The sequence below is a fragment of the Macrotis lagotis genome, chromosome 4 (assembly GCF_037893015.1).
Source record: "Macrotis lagotis isolate mMagLag1 chromosome 4, bilby.v1.9.chrom.fasta, whole genome shotgun sequence".
Lineage (NCBI taxonomy): Eukaryota > Metazoa > Chordata > Mammalia > Peramelemorphia > Peramelidae > Macrotis > Macrotis lagotis.
The window spans coordinates 185,725,415-185,741,351 of record NC_133661.1 but is presented as its reverse complement, the minus strand read 5'-3'; the positions used below and the strand labels follow the sequence as shown (position 1 = coordinate 185,741,351).

At 40.6% G+C, this 15,937-nt stretch overlaps 1 protein-coding gene across 1 annotated transcript; it reads right to left on the bottom strand.

Annotated features, from left to right (window-relative positions):
* Positions 1-11,678: 11,678 nt before the first annotated feature.
* Positions 11,679-12,508, bottom strand: RNASE13 (ribonuclease A family member 13 (inactive)). Its single transcript, XM_074234954.1, has one exon. The coding sequence runs from the start codon at positions 12,503-12,505 to the stop codon at positions 12,044-12,046; it is 462 nt and encodes a 153-aa protein (XP_074091055.1). The 5' UTR covers positions 12,506-12,508; the 3' UTR covers positions 11,679-12,043.
* Positions 12,509-15,937: the final 3,429 nt, after the last annotated feature.

Here is a 15,937-nt window from a genome sequence, read left to right as displayed (position 1 = left end):
TGGGAGTCCATGTTGAGGGAGGTTTGTCTTTTGTTTTAGTTCTCATTTTTTTATACAGATCAGTAATTTCATCTGCTGTTCACATATGTCTGACTATTCATAACTTAATGAGATTTTCTTGCAAAGATACTAGACTGATTTGCCATTTGATTCTCCAGTATGTCTCCATTTTACAAATGCTGAATTAAAGCAAAAAGGGGTTAGGTGACTCACTCAGGGTCATGTAACTAGTTGGTGTCTAAGGTTGGATTTGAACTCAGGTCTTCCAGATTCCAAGCCTAATGCTCTATTCTCTGTATCACCTAGCTACCCCAATTTCTTCCACTTATAGGGAATTCCTAAGGTGGAAATATTATCCAGTGATGCAGGTATAGCTCCTAGTCTTAGAGATACTTAGAATGAAGAAATATTAAGTGACTTGCTTCATTCACACAGCTAATATTCCCTTCAAGTTCAACCTTCTGCCTTTAGACACACTTCTTAAAAATTGTCTTATGTTGTTTTTTTCTCTCTAGTGTTTTTATTCTTCATTTGGATCTGAATCTTTTTCACAATTTGATTAATAGGAATCTATGTTTAGCATGGATATACATGTAGAGTTGATATTAGATAGCTTTCTGTCAGGAGGAGGGAAGAGAGGGAGGAAGAAAAATGTGAAATTCCAAGGTCAACCTTCTACCTATTAGACATACTTCTTAAAATACTTGGTTTTTAGCTTTTAATGACCTTTAATGTCAAGAAAAGGAAACTGGAGTTTATCTCAGGATGAGGGAAGAACCATGAAGGATTTTAAAGATGGGACTGACAAGATCTTAAGGATAAGAACTAGATGTGGTACTGCACTGATACAGGGAAACTGCCTAGATGAAAAAAAAAACTCCAAGAGGGCCCCTTCTCCAATTTATAATCATAGTGAACTGCCTAGATCAGTGGTGTCAAACTCAAACAGAAACAGGAGCCACCTAAGTTTATACAAAAGGATCCCTACAGGCTGCATATTGACTTAGAAAAACCACATATTAGCATGATCTATGTCTATTATATTTTTCATTTATTAAGTATTTCCCAATTACATTTTAATCTGGATGGTATTTGATACCTCAGGTCTAGAGGACTGAAGGGACCACTTACCCCGGATGGCCTAGCTATTATGTGTCAAAGTCAGGGCAGGAACCCCAGTCTTACTGGCCTGAAGCCAAGCTGCCCATTAGCTTTGTCAACCTGTATTTTAGACAGATGAATCTGGCCATATGCAGGCTGACTTAACGGGTGGTGAGACTCTTATATTGGAAGACTAGGCAGAAGGCTATAGCTGTAATCTTGGTATGGCTAAAGATTCCACACCAGATCAGTGGCAGGAGGAATAGAAAGGAAGGGAAGCATTTAAAAGACACTGAAAGGGGCAGCTAGGTGGCTCAATGGATGGAACATTGGCCCTAGAGCAGGAAGATCTGAGTTCAAAATAGAACTCGAGCAATTACCTAGCTTCGTGACCTTTTAAGTCACTTAACTCCATTGCTTTGCAAAAACTTAAAAAAAAAGATTAAAAAATAAAAGTCATTAAAAATGGATTCTCAACAGAATTTGATGAGTAGATAGAGGGGAAGCAGAGGAAAAAATATATTATCTCAATCCTTCCATTCTAGACTTACTAAAGTCCCTGCCTTCTCATTTTTGCTCAGAAATGAAACTGGAATGAAATCCCTGATAAAGTCCACTGGCCCATAGGAATTAGTCTGAGAGACTGTAATTTATCCTACCCTCAACTCATTCTGCCTCTACTATAGAAGCTAGTTAATCCAACTCTTGACATTTCTCCCACCCTCCTAAATCAAGGTTGGTCTCAAACTCTAGTCATCTTTGCTTGACTAGTCCAATTTAGAAAGGGGAAAAATTACCCTGGTGTAGACTTGTCCTTATCTCTCCTTTCCCTAGTCTCTTTTCAGAGGGAAGGACATGTGGACAGTTAGACCAGGGTCCAGAGGGTTAGAAACCTGTTTTGGCAGGATGAGGATAGGTTGGTTACTGTGAAGGTCAGTGAACAGGCAGGCCAGGTCAGGAGGGACAAGGTGTTGGGGGCAGGGTATGATCCTGGGGAATAAGAAAGTGATATATAGCCACTTAGCCACCCCAAAGACTGAATTCTGGGCTTTTATCTTACTGATGTCATTAAAAACAGTGATGAGATCACAGAAAACAATCTCCTTTCCCTGGGTGTCTAGTCTATACTATTTCTACTCCCTTTTCTCCCTCCTCCAACATAGTTACACCAAAGAGCTAAAAAGTCAGGCAGGACCAGGCACCATTTGGTCTCTCTTAGGTGGGAAGTCAAAAGAGGGAGGGTTGGTAAGGGTCTGATTCTGAGAAGGGGATAAGTGGGAAGTGGGATTAAAGAAAGATTGGAGAGGGTCTCTCCACTGTCTCTGCTTTGTTCCTTATCCCATTTCCATCTCTTTTTAGGTATCACCCTCCCCCTTCCCTTCCCTTTCTCCCTCTCCACCATTTTCCCTGTCTCTCCCCTCCCCAACCTCCAGTTGACCAATGGCATCAGAAGTGCAGAAAACCTATCACCTTTTTACCAGCTATGGGGATTCTTTCTTCAGTGGCATTGACATCAACAAGAACCTTGCCAAGCTGTGTAGGGATTGTGGCATCACAGAAGGCAAGGCAGTCACCTCCACTGATATGGATGTTGTATTTGGCAAAATGATGAGGCCAGTGGAATCTAGATTATTAAGGAGGGAAGGGGATAGGAAAAGGAGGAGAGGGTGTTAAAGGAATAGCTTTGTGTAATAGAGACAAATTTGAAGAGACATTAGAGTATCATGAGTAGATATAAAAGTGAGACCTTTTAAATATTTTTGTAGCTAGCATGTACTTAATAATTAAATGCTTGTTGAATGAATGAAGGAGGCAGTAAGGCTTTGGACCCTTAAAATTGGACTATAAGATTATCCCCATAAAACTTGAGCTACATGGTTTTTTTGGCAGATATTAGGTAACTAGACAAGGGCTCTGGGGTATTAGAGCTAGCAGAGAAGCTCTAATTTGGGTTGTTAGATCCAGGGGAGCAGACTCTGAGACAACTTGTGGGGGGGGGGAAAGGGAGTGGGGAGTAAATAGCCAAACTACTTATGTCTCAACATGTCTTAACGACTGAGTCAAGTTGTCCATCCTGCCAGGGAAAAGAATGTCCAAACCATCCATTGGGATCAGTTCCACACAGCAATGAAGGAGTTGGGCCAAAAGAAATTTAAGGGGAAAAACCCAGATGAGGCATTGGAGAGTACATTTACCCTCATGAAGGACAAGGGTCCAATTATTTCAGGAGAGATTGTGAATGACCTTGATCTTGACCTCAATCCCACCTCAATTCCTTAAACCCCTAGCCTAGAATCATAGAAACTCAGAATGGTAAGGGACCCTGGGAACTCATTCACTGCCCACAACTTCCCCTTCCCACCACTCCACCTGAGAAACCCATTCCGGTTTAGATAACCTATATTAAGAAATTTCACTTGACTCAGATTTGCTTCCTTGTTTGTTAACTCTACCCATGGTGCTTAGTTCAACCCTCCTACTTTCTACACAATAATCTCTTACTCTTCTCCAGGTTAACCCTCTATCCTTCCTTCAACCAACCTTTATGTGTTCTAAGTTCTTTCTAATCTTTTACCTTTACCTTCTGATGACCGTAATTGTATGGAATGCTCCACTTATGATCAATTCAAGGCAAAGTACAGAAACTTTTACTTTCTTCAGTCTAAACACTATTCTTCAAATGATATAGCCTCAAATCACACACTTCTTTTGGTTGCTTTATTACAGTTCTGTAGTCCACTTAAATTTGCAGTCTATTAGCATCCCCAGGTCTTTTTTTAATTCATTAAATGTTCAATGAGCATTTAATTCATTAAATTCATTTAATTCATTGCTTTCAGCTCCAAATCTTCTTCCAACCTCCATTGTGAAAACAAGAAAAACAGAAACCAAACCTATTACAAACATGTAGTCACTCATAGTATGTGTGTTTGTGTTCTTACACTCAGCTGTATATGTATGTGTGTTTGTGTGCTTACACAAACAAAATTCACTCTGCAGTCCCATTACCTCTCATTTTTCATTGAGTCCTCTGGAATTGTGGTTGATCCTTGTATTGATCAGAGTCCCTAAGTCTTTCAAAGCCATTTTTTTTACAGTATCATTGTTAAAATACAGATTGTTCTCCTGGTTCTATTTACTTCAGCTCTACATCAGTTCATACAAATCTCAGGTTTTCCTGAAACTATTCCCTTCATCTTTTCTCATAACCCAATAGTATTCCATCATAATTATATAGCCTAACTTAATCAGCCATTCTTAGGTCTTGTTCATATGAAATTCTTTCTAGCCTCATGCCCATCAAGTTGAGTTTCTGCACCCAAGTAAAGGACTCACTATTAAGTTTCCTTCTAATTCAACTTGCTTTCCAAACCTAACTCTTAACATTGTTCAGATCTCTGTCCCCTAACATTTGTCAGACCTGACCACTGCTACCCAAGACAACTCCAACAACAACTACAGATCAGGTAAAATGTAGCTATAAAAGATGCAGGAAGCAAAGAATCCAGATATGAGTCTGAATTAATGATACATAGATTATTAGAATTGAAAAACCCTTGGAAATCATCAGATAAAAACCTCTGAATTGATTAGGGCTTAGAAGTCAGTCCAGTAGAATATAAACTCAAGTATATGCTTTTGATTTTCTGTCTGCAACTTTCAGCAGCTAACACTCTTAAAAATTGGGATAGAGCTTGGATGGAGCTAGAGAGAACTCCCAGGTGAGAACATTCCTCCTTTCTTCCACCAAAATTGATTGGTACTTTCCCTCGTATTTAGAAGGCTTCCAGGCTCACCTAGAGGTTTAAATAACTTGACCCTAGTCACACAGCCAGTATGTGACCTGAATGACTTGAATCCAGGGCTTCCCAATTTTCAGGTCCACACTCTATACAATAAGCTTCCAGTGTCTTTTAGGTTTTCAAGCAGTAGGAACTTATTGAGTATTTATTGAACCAAATTGAGGTAAAACACATGCAAAGCCAAGCAACTAGATGGTGCCCAGAGTCTGGAACTAAATCTCAGGTATCCTAAGTGGTTTGTTTTTTTTTACTCCTCACCAAGCTGTTGCTCCCTCCCCTCCCCCTAAAAAAATCATAGTAATAAGGTTGTTGGAAGGGTAACCACCTTTTTCTCCAGGATATTAAGGCAACAACATGGTAGTGGTGTTGATTTGATCTCAGGTCATGTAGCCAAAAAAATCCCTTGAAGGACAACTCAAACAAGTACAGGATTCTTCCTGAGTACAGGATTCATCACGTTGATCTTGAATCTATAAGTGGGACAGACTGTTTCAGAACACTCCTCTACAAAAATCTCCACCAGTTATTATATACACCTCTACTTGGAGATATCCCTAGTGATAAAGAACCAGCTTCAGAGACCTGTGCACCTCATTTTTTTATAATACTCGTCTAGAGAATTGTGCCTCTTTAAGATCAATGTTTATTGAATATTCATTTAAATGAAGGACATTGATTTAATTCACCAAGCTATAGAAATTGAAATCTAACTTTTTAAAAATAAATATCAAAACTTTTATCATAATATTTAAACTTTTAAAATGATACCCAAAATGCCAGGTTTTTTCCCCAACATTAAGGTGTGCCTTGTTAGAACTGGCACACATATTGTACTCATGCCTATGACATGCCTTCACAGAATTAAATGAAGACAAATTCTGCCTCAGCAACTTTCAGCCTCAACTCATTTCTTCTAAAGTAAAAATAAATAATAATCTCTCTTCCACAAAATCATCTTTCATCTACTTGAAGATGACTATCCTTATTTCCTTTGTTCTGCCCCAGCCTAGGCTTTTCTTCAGGCTTAACCTTCCCAGTTCCTTCAGCCGATCCTTTTAAATCATTTTCTATCATCTCTAATCCTTTTTCTATCCCAGAACTTCATGGCACACTTTTACACACTAACCTCTCTATCTTTGTTTTCATCTTCGTTTCCCTTTCCTCTCCTTTCCATCCTGTGAAACTATAGTTCTTCTCACCCTCTGTTTCAGTGGTACCTCTTCAGGAAGAGTGCCTTCTTGAAATTTCTATGGGTAACTTTGAAAAATGGGTGGAATGGCTAAGTGGAAGGACTTCTTGGGTAGAAGACATAACAAAAGATTCTTCAACTTAGCAAAGAAAAGTTCTCCCAACCTCCTTCACTCCATGCCTACAGTAGAGGTCTTCTCATCTACCCTTCTATAGCTCCAGATAAGGTTCTTCAGTCTAGTGGTGATCCCCTTATACAATGATACAAAAAAGTGGTGATGACTTGAGAGGAGAGAGAGAGAATGATAATGGGTGAAGGGTGATGGGTAGAAAGAGTTCTCCCAGTTCTAACTCTGCCCTTGGAGGGCTTCTATGATTTTACATAAAGTAGGGCAGTGGACAGTATGGACCATTTAATAGACACCAACAAGTATATAGGTTCCCACAAGGAGCGTTTTGATGAAAGTGGTAAAGGGAAGGGCAAAGCAGGGTGGGAGGACATAAAAGACAGCTCTAGCTCCATGAAAGGTTAAAAAAGTTCTGGCACCTTTGACCAGAAGAATAACTAGAGGCTTGGAATTGGGGAATGGGGAGAGAATGAGTCTCCCTACCCCCCCCCATATTTATCTCCTTAGTTCTTACTCCATCACCACCAGGGAGACAATAAACATCTGTGTGGGTACAGCAGCAAATATGCACTGCATCCTGCTGGCAGTGCCAGGAGGCAGGCTGCTTCGTCCATATTGGGGGTGGAGGGTGGCCTGAGGGGAAAGGTTCAATATAAAGATAATCTAGATTACTCACACTGCTGGTAAACAATGGAAATGAGATTTGAACCTCATTCCTGATTTCAAGGCAGATTATACAACACTGTTGTTCCGAACACTAAAATATTAATGCAACAAGGTAAAAAGGTAGAGAGCGGCTTCCATTAAATTTCTTCCTGTTCCTTCCAAACTTAGTCTCTAACCCTAAACCAGAAATCTCTCATTTATATAGTTTTTGGAAATCAGGTACAGGGGATATGAAGGAAAAACCAGCTGTAATCAGAGCTTCCATTTTTATCATCCCCACCAAAGGATGTCTCTGACCGGCAGTCCATGTCTATTCCCCTTGTAAAGAATAAGGCTAGGCCTAGACTAAGAACAGTCTTTGCATTTAATTGCCCTCCTTTTTTTTTTTAAGATTTTTTGCAAGGCAATGGGGTTAAGTGCTTGCCCAAGGCCACTATTATTGTCTGAGGTCGGATTTGAACTCAGGTACTCCTGACTCCAGGGATGGTGCTCTATCCACTTCTCCACCTAGCCGCCCCTATTTAATAACTCTTAATAGATGTTTGTTAAATTGATTTGGTAGAGGAGAGTGGCCATCCCAAGAGCTCTAGAATGATCTGTTAGATATTAAAGAAATCTGCTTTACCCAACTCCCTTATTTCCTTCAAAGCCATTGTTATTTTCTCTACCCATTCTCACCCATTCTCTAAACGTTTATTCACTCTCACCTCCCCTATCAGTTCTGACTCAAACATGTCTTATATACTGTAGACTCCCACTGCCACCACCACTAGTATGATTTTCTACCTCCCTAGTTTATTATTGCAGTGGTCTACCAATCTCCAGCCTCTTTAACCTGTCCTTCCCACTTAGGCCCATTTTAATCTTTCCTTTGAATAGATTTATCTTGTCATTTCCCTACTTAAAACAGGAAAGGATAAGAGGAAAGGGGAGAGGTGGGGAGGAGTGTCTTTTGTGTTGAGCCTTTGGACAAAGAAGAGACCAAGTTAGGTTAAACCTGATTAGCCTGGCTCTGCCTTTGAGCTAGTTCTAAGGATGTAAGGGTTGGGGGGAAAAGGCCAAGTCCCTGTTGAAGACCTCTTCTTTCCCAGGATATGCATCTCTCCTTAGTCCACTCCACTGGGAAAACATCCATCCCAGATGTTATCTCATGACAGAGCTCTTTGGAGAATGAAACTCAAGTGTCCCACTCTGGTCACTCACTTTATACCCTAATTTAACTATTATCCTTAGATATTTAATAACTCAGAACTTGACTTCCCTTTTTGTATCATTATCCATCCAACTTCCTACCTATACTCTCCAGTTATAAATTTGTTTTCTAGGCTTTATTTGAAAGTTGAGTGGATGGATAGATGGATGAATGAATAAGTATTTCTTGGGTATTTATTTGCCTGGTTCTTTGCTAAGCTTATATTCTAATAGGTAAAGATATTTTGGTCTTAGAGAGTAACAAAGATGATGAATTGATGTATAGATAGCACAGTCAATTGGCATATCATTTCCAGAAGTAATAACTACTGATTTTAGCAAAAAAGTAAAAATTGGAGATGGAGGAGAAGTGAGGTAAGCAGGCAGTTGGCAAGATTACCTGGATGTATGGCTTGTTGGTTGGTTATGATGTGAAGGTAAAGCATGGCATGTTCTGGGGTCTGGGACCCAATAGTGGATAAATAGGGCAGTGTGAGCTAATTCATGCATAGTCACCAATCAAGATAGTTAGTCCCTAGGAAAGCCAACCATAACACTATCCATAAAGGCTATTTTAACATCTGCCTTCTATGTCACTTCTCCCCATTTCTAATTTCTACTTTTTCCTCAAATTTAACTAGCTCAAATTCCTGAGAGCAGTGGGAAGGGGGAAGAAACAGTCTTAAGATTCAGAGTTGCTGGTCCAAGTTGGAAAAAGAGGAACAGCAGCAAGCAGATGTCAAGTTGGCCTGGGTAGACAGTTGGATGGGATGTGAAATATTTTCTAGACCTGTTTATGACTGGTTCTAAATTAAGTAGTTCTCCCAAAATCTTACAGTGAGTTAGGCCTATCTCAAACCTCATGACTGTTTCCAATGATTTAATCAAAAACTCACCTTCAATTTGACCCAAATGGATGTTTTTTCCTGGTTTTTTCCCCAACCAGAATAGCCATTTCTGTTTTGCAGGTCAAAGGGCCTATTTCTCATCCACCCCCAACAAGTTTTTTAAAATCCATGCAATATTTATTCCCAGCTAACCAGGCAGACTTCAACCTGTAGTGAACTTTGGAACTTCACCCACACGTTCCCAATGACTATTGATCACCTCCTGGGTACTTTATTTGTGGTGGTGGTTGGGGGATGGGGCACCATTACCTTCAATAAGTATATCATACTAAGATTAAATATAAAGCTCACACTGCTGGTAAACAATGGAAATGAGATTTGAACCTCATTCCTGATTTCAAGGCAGATTATACAACACTGTTGTTCCAAACACTAAAATATTAATGCAACAAAACACCAATTCTTCACTCCCAAATTCACCCAGAAGTCAGATTTTTTTTTCATAGAGGGATTACATTTGTGATGACCTAACCCCAGTTAGGAAGCACTCTGCATTTAAGGTAGAGAATTCCAACTATTACTGAAAGAACAATGGACATATCTTACAAGATACTACAGTTGGGTCCAAATGACTGGGGTGCTACACCAATACCCCTAAGGTCTGGACACATGTTTTCAAGGAAGCCAGGTCGAGGACTTAGGTTGTCTTCTATCTAGAAATTTAGTTAGACCTACTCATCTTCATTGAGCCAAGGACTTCTGGATCTCTCTCTAGACCTTCTGTCATGGAAGGAGTTTAGTAAAAGAAAACACTATATGTCACACAAGAGTTAAAGCCAAGGAGTGAACTAGTAGCCTGTCATTGACTCCTCTCTAATCACTCAACAAAGGGATTGCTTTGTCATATGTCGGAGTGCCCATGTTTACAAATCTTATGCATGATTGAACCATCTCCAACACACCCAAGAATTTAGTCAGTATATGTGATCAGCAAGAATAAGGGCAACTCCATGCATTTCCATGGGATGGTCTTCACTCCACTTGGAACAAGAAGAGAGGTTCTAGTTCTAACCCCAAACTTCGTTGTAACCTTGGACAAGTGGCAACATTTCTGGAACTCAATTTTCTCTCAGTGAAATGGTACTAATAATACAATAAATTCTAAATCTTAACTACAGTCAGGGAGTAGTAGACAGGCATCTGGCATGGAAGGAGCCACAGAGATCTGATTCCAAGTTCTGCCTCCAACACATGCTGGCTATGACCCCACTCACAACTTCTCAGTCTTCTAGACAACTTTTAAGACCTTTAAGTCATAGAAGATGTGACAATTTAAATTAGAAGATTACTCAGAGGCTACCTATGCCAATAAATCACAGATCCAGTCCCCTAAATCCTTCATAGTAAACAGAATTGCTTTGAAAATCAAATGAAATGATGTATGCAAAATACTTTATGCCCATAAAACATTTTTTAAATGTGATCTGTTGTTTATCTTGTGCTCCTGGCACATATTAGAATCTTAATGCTGGTTAGTTTGATTCACTGATTCATTAGATCTCATCTGTCTAGATTGGAAAGGTAGCCCTAAAATGGGACAGTAGGTAATTGAAACATTAGGCCATGTATATACATTATACATTATATACATTATATACATTATATATACATTATACCCATGTATAGCCTCCAGGACGTAATTTTACCCTCTTCCTTCATATTCCATTATCATTCCTGATACCATCATAGTATAAGACCTCAATATTCCTTGCAAGGATTTTACCATAGCCTCTTAACAGGAGTCACACCACCTCAACATTTTATTTTACATACAAATGAATAATTTGAGTTTTGGATTGAATCATGACAGCCAGTGTGACATATTCATATATATACATAAATGTGTACAAACATGTATATATGTTTGGATACATAATCTCTTTGGAAACTCTTGTGTATTGAATGCTGGAGGAATTACTATCATTTTTTAGATGAGAAAATTGAGGATTAGTGAAATTAAGACAATTGTCTATACCTGCTTTTCCTTCTCCACTCCCTGCCCCATTACCCAAACAGCTACTGGAATCCATTTAGGCGATAAATTGAGGGGCCTTCTGAAGGGAAAGAATCTCAAAAGGTTGAAGAATTAGTTGAGAGGAAAGAGAACCTAGGAAGGAAAGAAAAGCTATTGAATTTGTTGAATTTAAGGCTCAGGAGTTTCCCAGATCTGTAGCTACCCAGCTTTTCCATGCCCTTCAATTCTTTTGCACCCTTTCCCAGATTTCAAAATAGATCCAGATAAAATAAAGCACATGGTTCATGATTTAAAAGACTTTTATCTTACTCTGTCCCACTCAACCCCACAAGTGTTACCTGGAGTCTATTGTGGAATAGAGAGAGAGAGAGAGGGTAGATTTTATATATAAAGGGAACTTCAATGACTGGAAAGAAAGGGAGAAATTGGGAATGTGGTTGTGTGTGGTTGAGGTGGAAAAGATGAAATGCAATGGGTGCTGTGATCCCTGAATGGGACTAAGTGCTTCAGAAACTAGATGGTCAGTGTCTAGCAAACAAAGATACCCTTTGGAGGAAGCTGAGCAGAGAAAAAAGTAGTTGGGATAGAAGGTGGGGGTTGGGGGAAATGGAGACCAGGCCAGCTGTTGTCATGGTGCTGGCCATGGCTCTGGGCCTCTTGCCAGTTTTCAGGATCCGGCCAAGTGAACAGCCAGTCTCTGCCAACTGGACAGGGTTAGCTTCTTGGGGCAAGGGAGGAAGGGAGGGAAAACTGGACTCCACAAAGGGTGAAGGGCTATATCTCTGAGTTAGGAGATTGGCAAGGGGACATAGGGTTGGACTTGTGCAGAGAGTAATGGCGCAATTTACTGATGGTCTATAGGGTAGCTTATTTATTATTCTTCATGTAGAGACAGTGGGAAGTGGTCTGGGGCTCTTGGAAACTCTGCCAAATCATCTGGTTTCCTGGAAACTGGCTTGGCCTGTTTTGTTGTCTTAGAAGGGGTGCAGAGGGCAGGGGGATGACTTACATTCCCCAAGCAGGGAACAACAGCCTGACCCTTGTTTTGCTAGGGAGCCCCTGACACTTGGATTTCTCTCTATTCTAACTCATGATGAGGCCAATGATAGATATCGGTTCACCATTGAATTTTCTGGAGCAAAGTAGGTAGACTCGATGAATGGAAAGGGTTCCATTATAGTCGCAGGAGGTGGGTGGCTGTCCCAAAGTCTTACTGCATACGGTAAGAGGAATGGCTTCAAAGCTGGCAGAGCAGTACCCCTTGAAGGCCTCACAGAAGCTGTCGGAATACTTGCAGTTTTTAGCAATGTCTTTCCAGGGAGCATGTAGCACATAGTGTATTGAGGGGCAATGCCATTCCCTCTTCCATATTCGAACATAAGATATCAGGCCATTGCAGTAGCCTCCGAAACTCTTATCAAATGTAACCCTAGGAAAATCCACATGCAGAAGACGGAAATTTCTGACTGCGGGGGATGTGAAGGAGAGAAAGGTCAGAGCTGGTACCAGGAGAAGCTGGAGGACCAGAATCCTGGCCAGAAGCATCTTTCCTGTGGGGGGGGGGGGGGGAGGAAGGACAATGGGGAATTGGAGGGAGAGAGCAGAGGATAAGTCTCATTCCCTTTCCCAAAATACCTACAGCCTCATCCCCAAAGCCTTCTCTTCCCATCTTCCCCTCCTCATTGATGCCATTCTCCTTACCCAGATTAGCTCAGCCTAGGGTCCCTTTTCTTACCTAGTTCCTAAATTGAGACTTTGGCAGAGAAAAGAACCAGCTGCTACTTAGACTAGGAATCTCCCTTGGTCTTTTGTTTCCTGGCCCAAACTTCTGATCAATACAGGTAGAGTGTATGGAAAGGAGAAAACAGGAGAGCGGGCAGACCCTGTTTCCTTCTAGGCTCCTGGAAAAGGAAGAGCTGAGTGAAGCCAGCTGTAACTCAGGGAAACAAAGCATAGGGCGGTGAGATGGAGCCAAGAGAAGGCAAAGAATCTGTAGGTGGATAATGGACTGGGAGGGTTAATATTTGGAAATCTGATTAAGGAAACTATTCACAGGTGGTGGTAGTTGATTGAAGGAGGTCAAATAAAGTATCTTGAACTCATCCAACTTGAAAAGATGTGAGCCTTGAAGTCTGAACATCAGATGATTGAGTCTCTGGGCCATCTTTCATGTTGCCTTCAAGCTGCCCTTTGGGCATCTTCCCCCAGAAAGGTGGGTAGAAAATGGCTTTTTTTTAGAGAACAGAATGCTCCCTGGATCTAATTTGGTAGGAACATAGAGTGACTCAGATACCCCTTTGTTTCCTACTCTCCGGAGCCTTCCTGGCATGGTATTTTATGAGTCCTATCTAGGACTCTTAACTCAGAAACATGTCTATAAGAACTCTCCTCCATTATGTTGAGAAGATAGTGCCCAGTCTATTCCCAGAAGATAGAATCATTTGCTTAAATTCAAATTCTGGGTCAGAACCTCTAAGAAAGACATTGATGGGTCCCTGACCCATCTTTTCACCCTCCCTGTCTACTTCCTCAAAGTTTATTGGGGGGGGCAGTAGGGGGAGCCACAGGATATAATTTTTCTGGTCTGGATGGTCATTCACCAGCCTGCAAATAAGAGCATAGTTGGTTTGTTCTTCCAATCAACACTATGCCTTAACCACCAGAACTATTCTCTCTCCACCCCTACCACCACTCCCAGGAGATTATTCTGGCAGTTTCACTCCTTATCTTTTGGTCTATGTACCCACAAGGGTAGCCTTGGAAGTGGAGCTTTCAGTTGTCAGAGGTCACCCCAATGCTGAGGAGAGTGGCTAGTCAGGAGATAAATGAGGAGTCCAACGCCTGAGATTCTGCAATTCTGATTTATCACCAGTACTACTGGGTATCATTCTGTTCGCTTTATTTCAGGGTGCTTTGGAGAAAAGATTATCTGAAGGACTTCCTGTACTCTTAGTTCTCTGAACATACTTTGTAATGGACTTCACAAGAAAGGAAGTCTGAGCTTCTAGTCACCAAGGCACTGCTCTTACCCTAATTCCTGTCTCCCCAAGCAGTTATAGTCTTAAGGAATGTCAACTCTGAGGTTTATGCAGTCAGCCAAGCAAGGATGAAACCCCAGAGAGTGAGCTGACGGTCAGCATTGCTTTTCAGCTTACTGGGAACAACTGAGAGAACTGCAGATGGAGATAGCCAGGGGAAAAGTAGTTATAATTGGATCAAAGTCAGCACAGAACAAGGCTTCCACCTATCTACCTTGTCTTTTCCAATGATCTCTTAATTCCCAGATCCAGTGGCCTTTTCTGGGTTCTCACACTTCTAGACCTCTCTGTAGACTTTGATTTGCCAGATCACCCACTTTCTCCAAGATGGTCTCTTCTCTCTAGATTAGCAATACTCTTACATTCTCCTGGTTCTCTTGCTGCCTATCTGACTGATCTCCTTTACTGACTCTTCATCTAGTTCCCACCCACTACTAGCCTGATAGGTGTTCCACAGGGTTCTGTCCTAATGTAGTAGAGGAAATATTGGGGCTTTTTCTCCTATACTACTTCATCTCCTCAGTTCTCATGGGTTCAATTATCTCTGATGATGATTCTCAGATCTACTTTCTCCAGCCTTTGGGCTGGAGAATCTAATCTTCAGTCTCACATCTCTAACTGCTTACAAGACAACTCTATGATACGATGATCTCCAATTCTAAAGCTCAAATGATTTAACTTGGTTTTCAAGACTCCAGAGCCTAGTCCAACTTTCCTGTTTTATGTTCCACTGCAGAAAACCTGGGTCCACATTTATGCTTTCCCAACAACTTATCTTTGTTCTCTTTATCTGGAACTTATACCCATATCTGCATATTGTATTGTAGCCATTCTTCATCACTCTCCTCAAGTGCTATTTCCTTCTTAATGTCCCAAGTTAAAAAATAACCCTTCCTTTTTTCTGTTCTTCCAAAGCATTTTTTTTGGTTCCCTCCTGACATGTGGTGAATGCTTAAAACTTGTCACAATCTGATCTTTGTACCTTATTTATGTGTACTATATATTTGTCTCCCCTACTTAAACTTTGAATGGACAAGGACTAGAATTATTTTTGTATTTCTCACAGTACTTAGCCCAGTACATTGCCCAATATGCACTGGATATCCCATATCTTTTTACCATATGTTACTCAAAATTGAACAAGTCACATACATTATTGTCACATACTACTTGAATTTGAATGCTCTTCCAATATAACCTCTCCTCTAGACTAGCAATTCTAATTAAAATATTCCCCCCCCCACTCCTCTTTAGCAGTTCTCATCACTCTCTCTCCTTCCAAACTTGACCCAGCATTCACCTTCTCCTTGGGCCCTTCCTTAACCTCATCTTATTCTCACTTACTTATTCCATATCTTTTGGTACCTTGTGGTCTCTTTTTGCCCTACAAGTCAAACCCAGTTCTTTCTTTAGAATTTTCCTTTAAAAGCAGGCCATAAGTAGACACTTGAAAATCTTTTGTGTTTGTTTGTTCATCAAGGATTTCCTCCTATAATGATACTTTCTCTGTTATCCACTAAAAGTTCTGCCATTGAGGGACAGCTAGGTGGCTCAATGAAGAGAGCACTGGCCCTAGGGTCTGGACAATCTGAATTCAAATCTAGCCTCAGACCCTTGACAAAGACTGTGTGACCTTGGGCAAGTCACTTAACTCCCCCAGAAAAAGAAAATTATACCATTGACCTAATTTGGTAGAGCATTTGCTTACTTTGCATGATCGTCCCAGAAACAGATTATAGATATCCAAAGCCCCACTTGTTGCCAGTGGCAACACTTGTCAGTTGGATGCCCAGGTAATTGTTATACAGGCTGTCATTGGGGAACTACCAGATTACCCTATTGAAAAATCATAAATACAAACTTGACTACATTACAGAGTCAGAATTTGAAGGTGAAAAAGGACCTCAACAGACATGTCTGCAAAGTATTCTCACTAAGA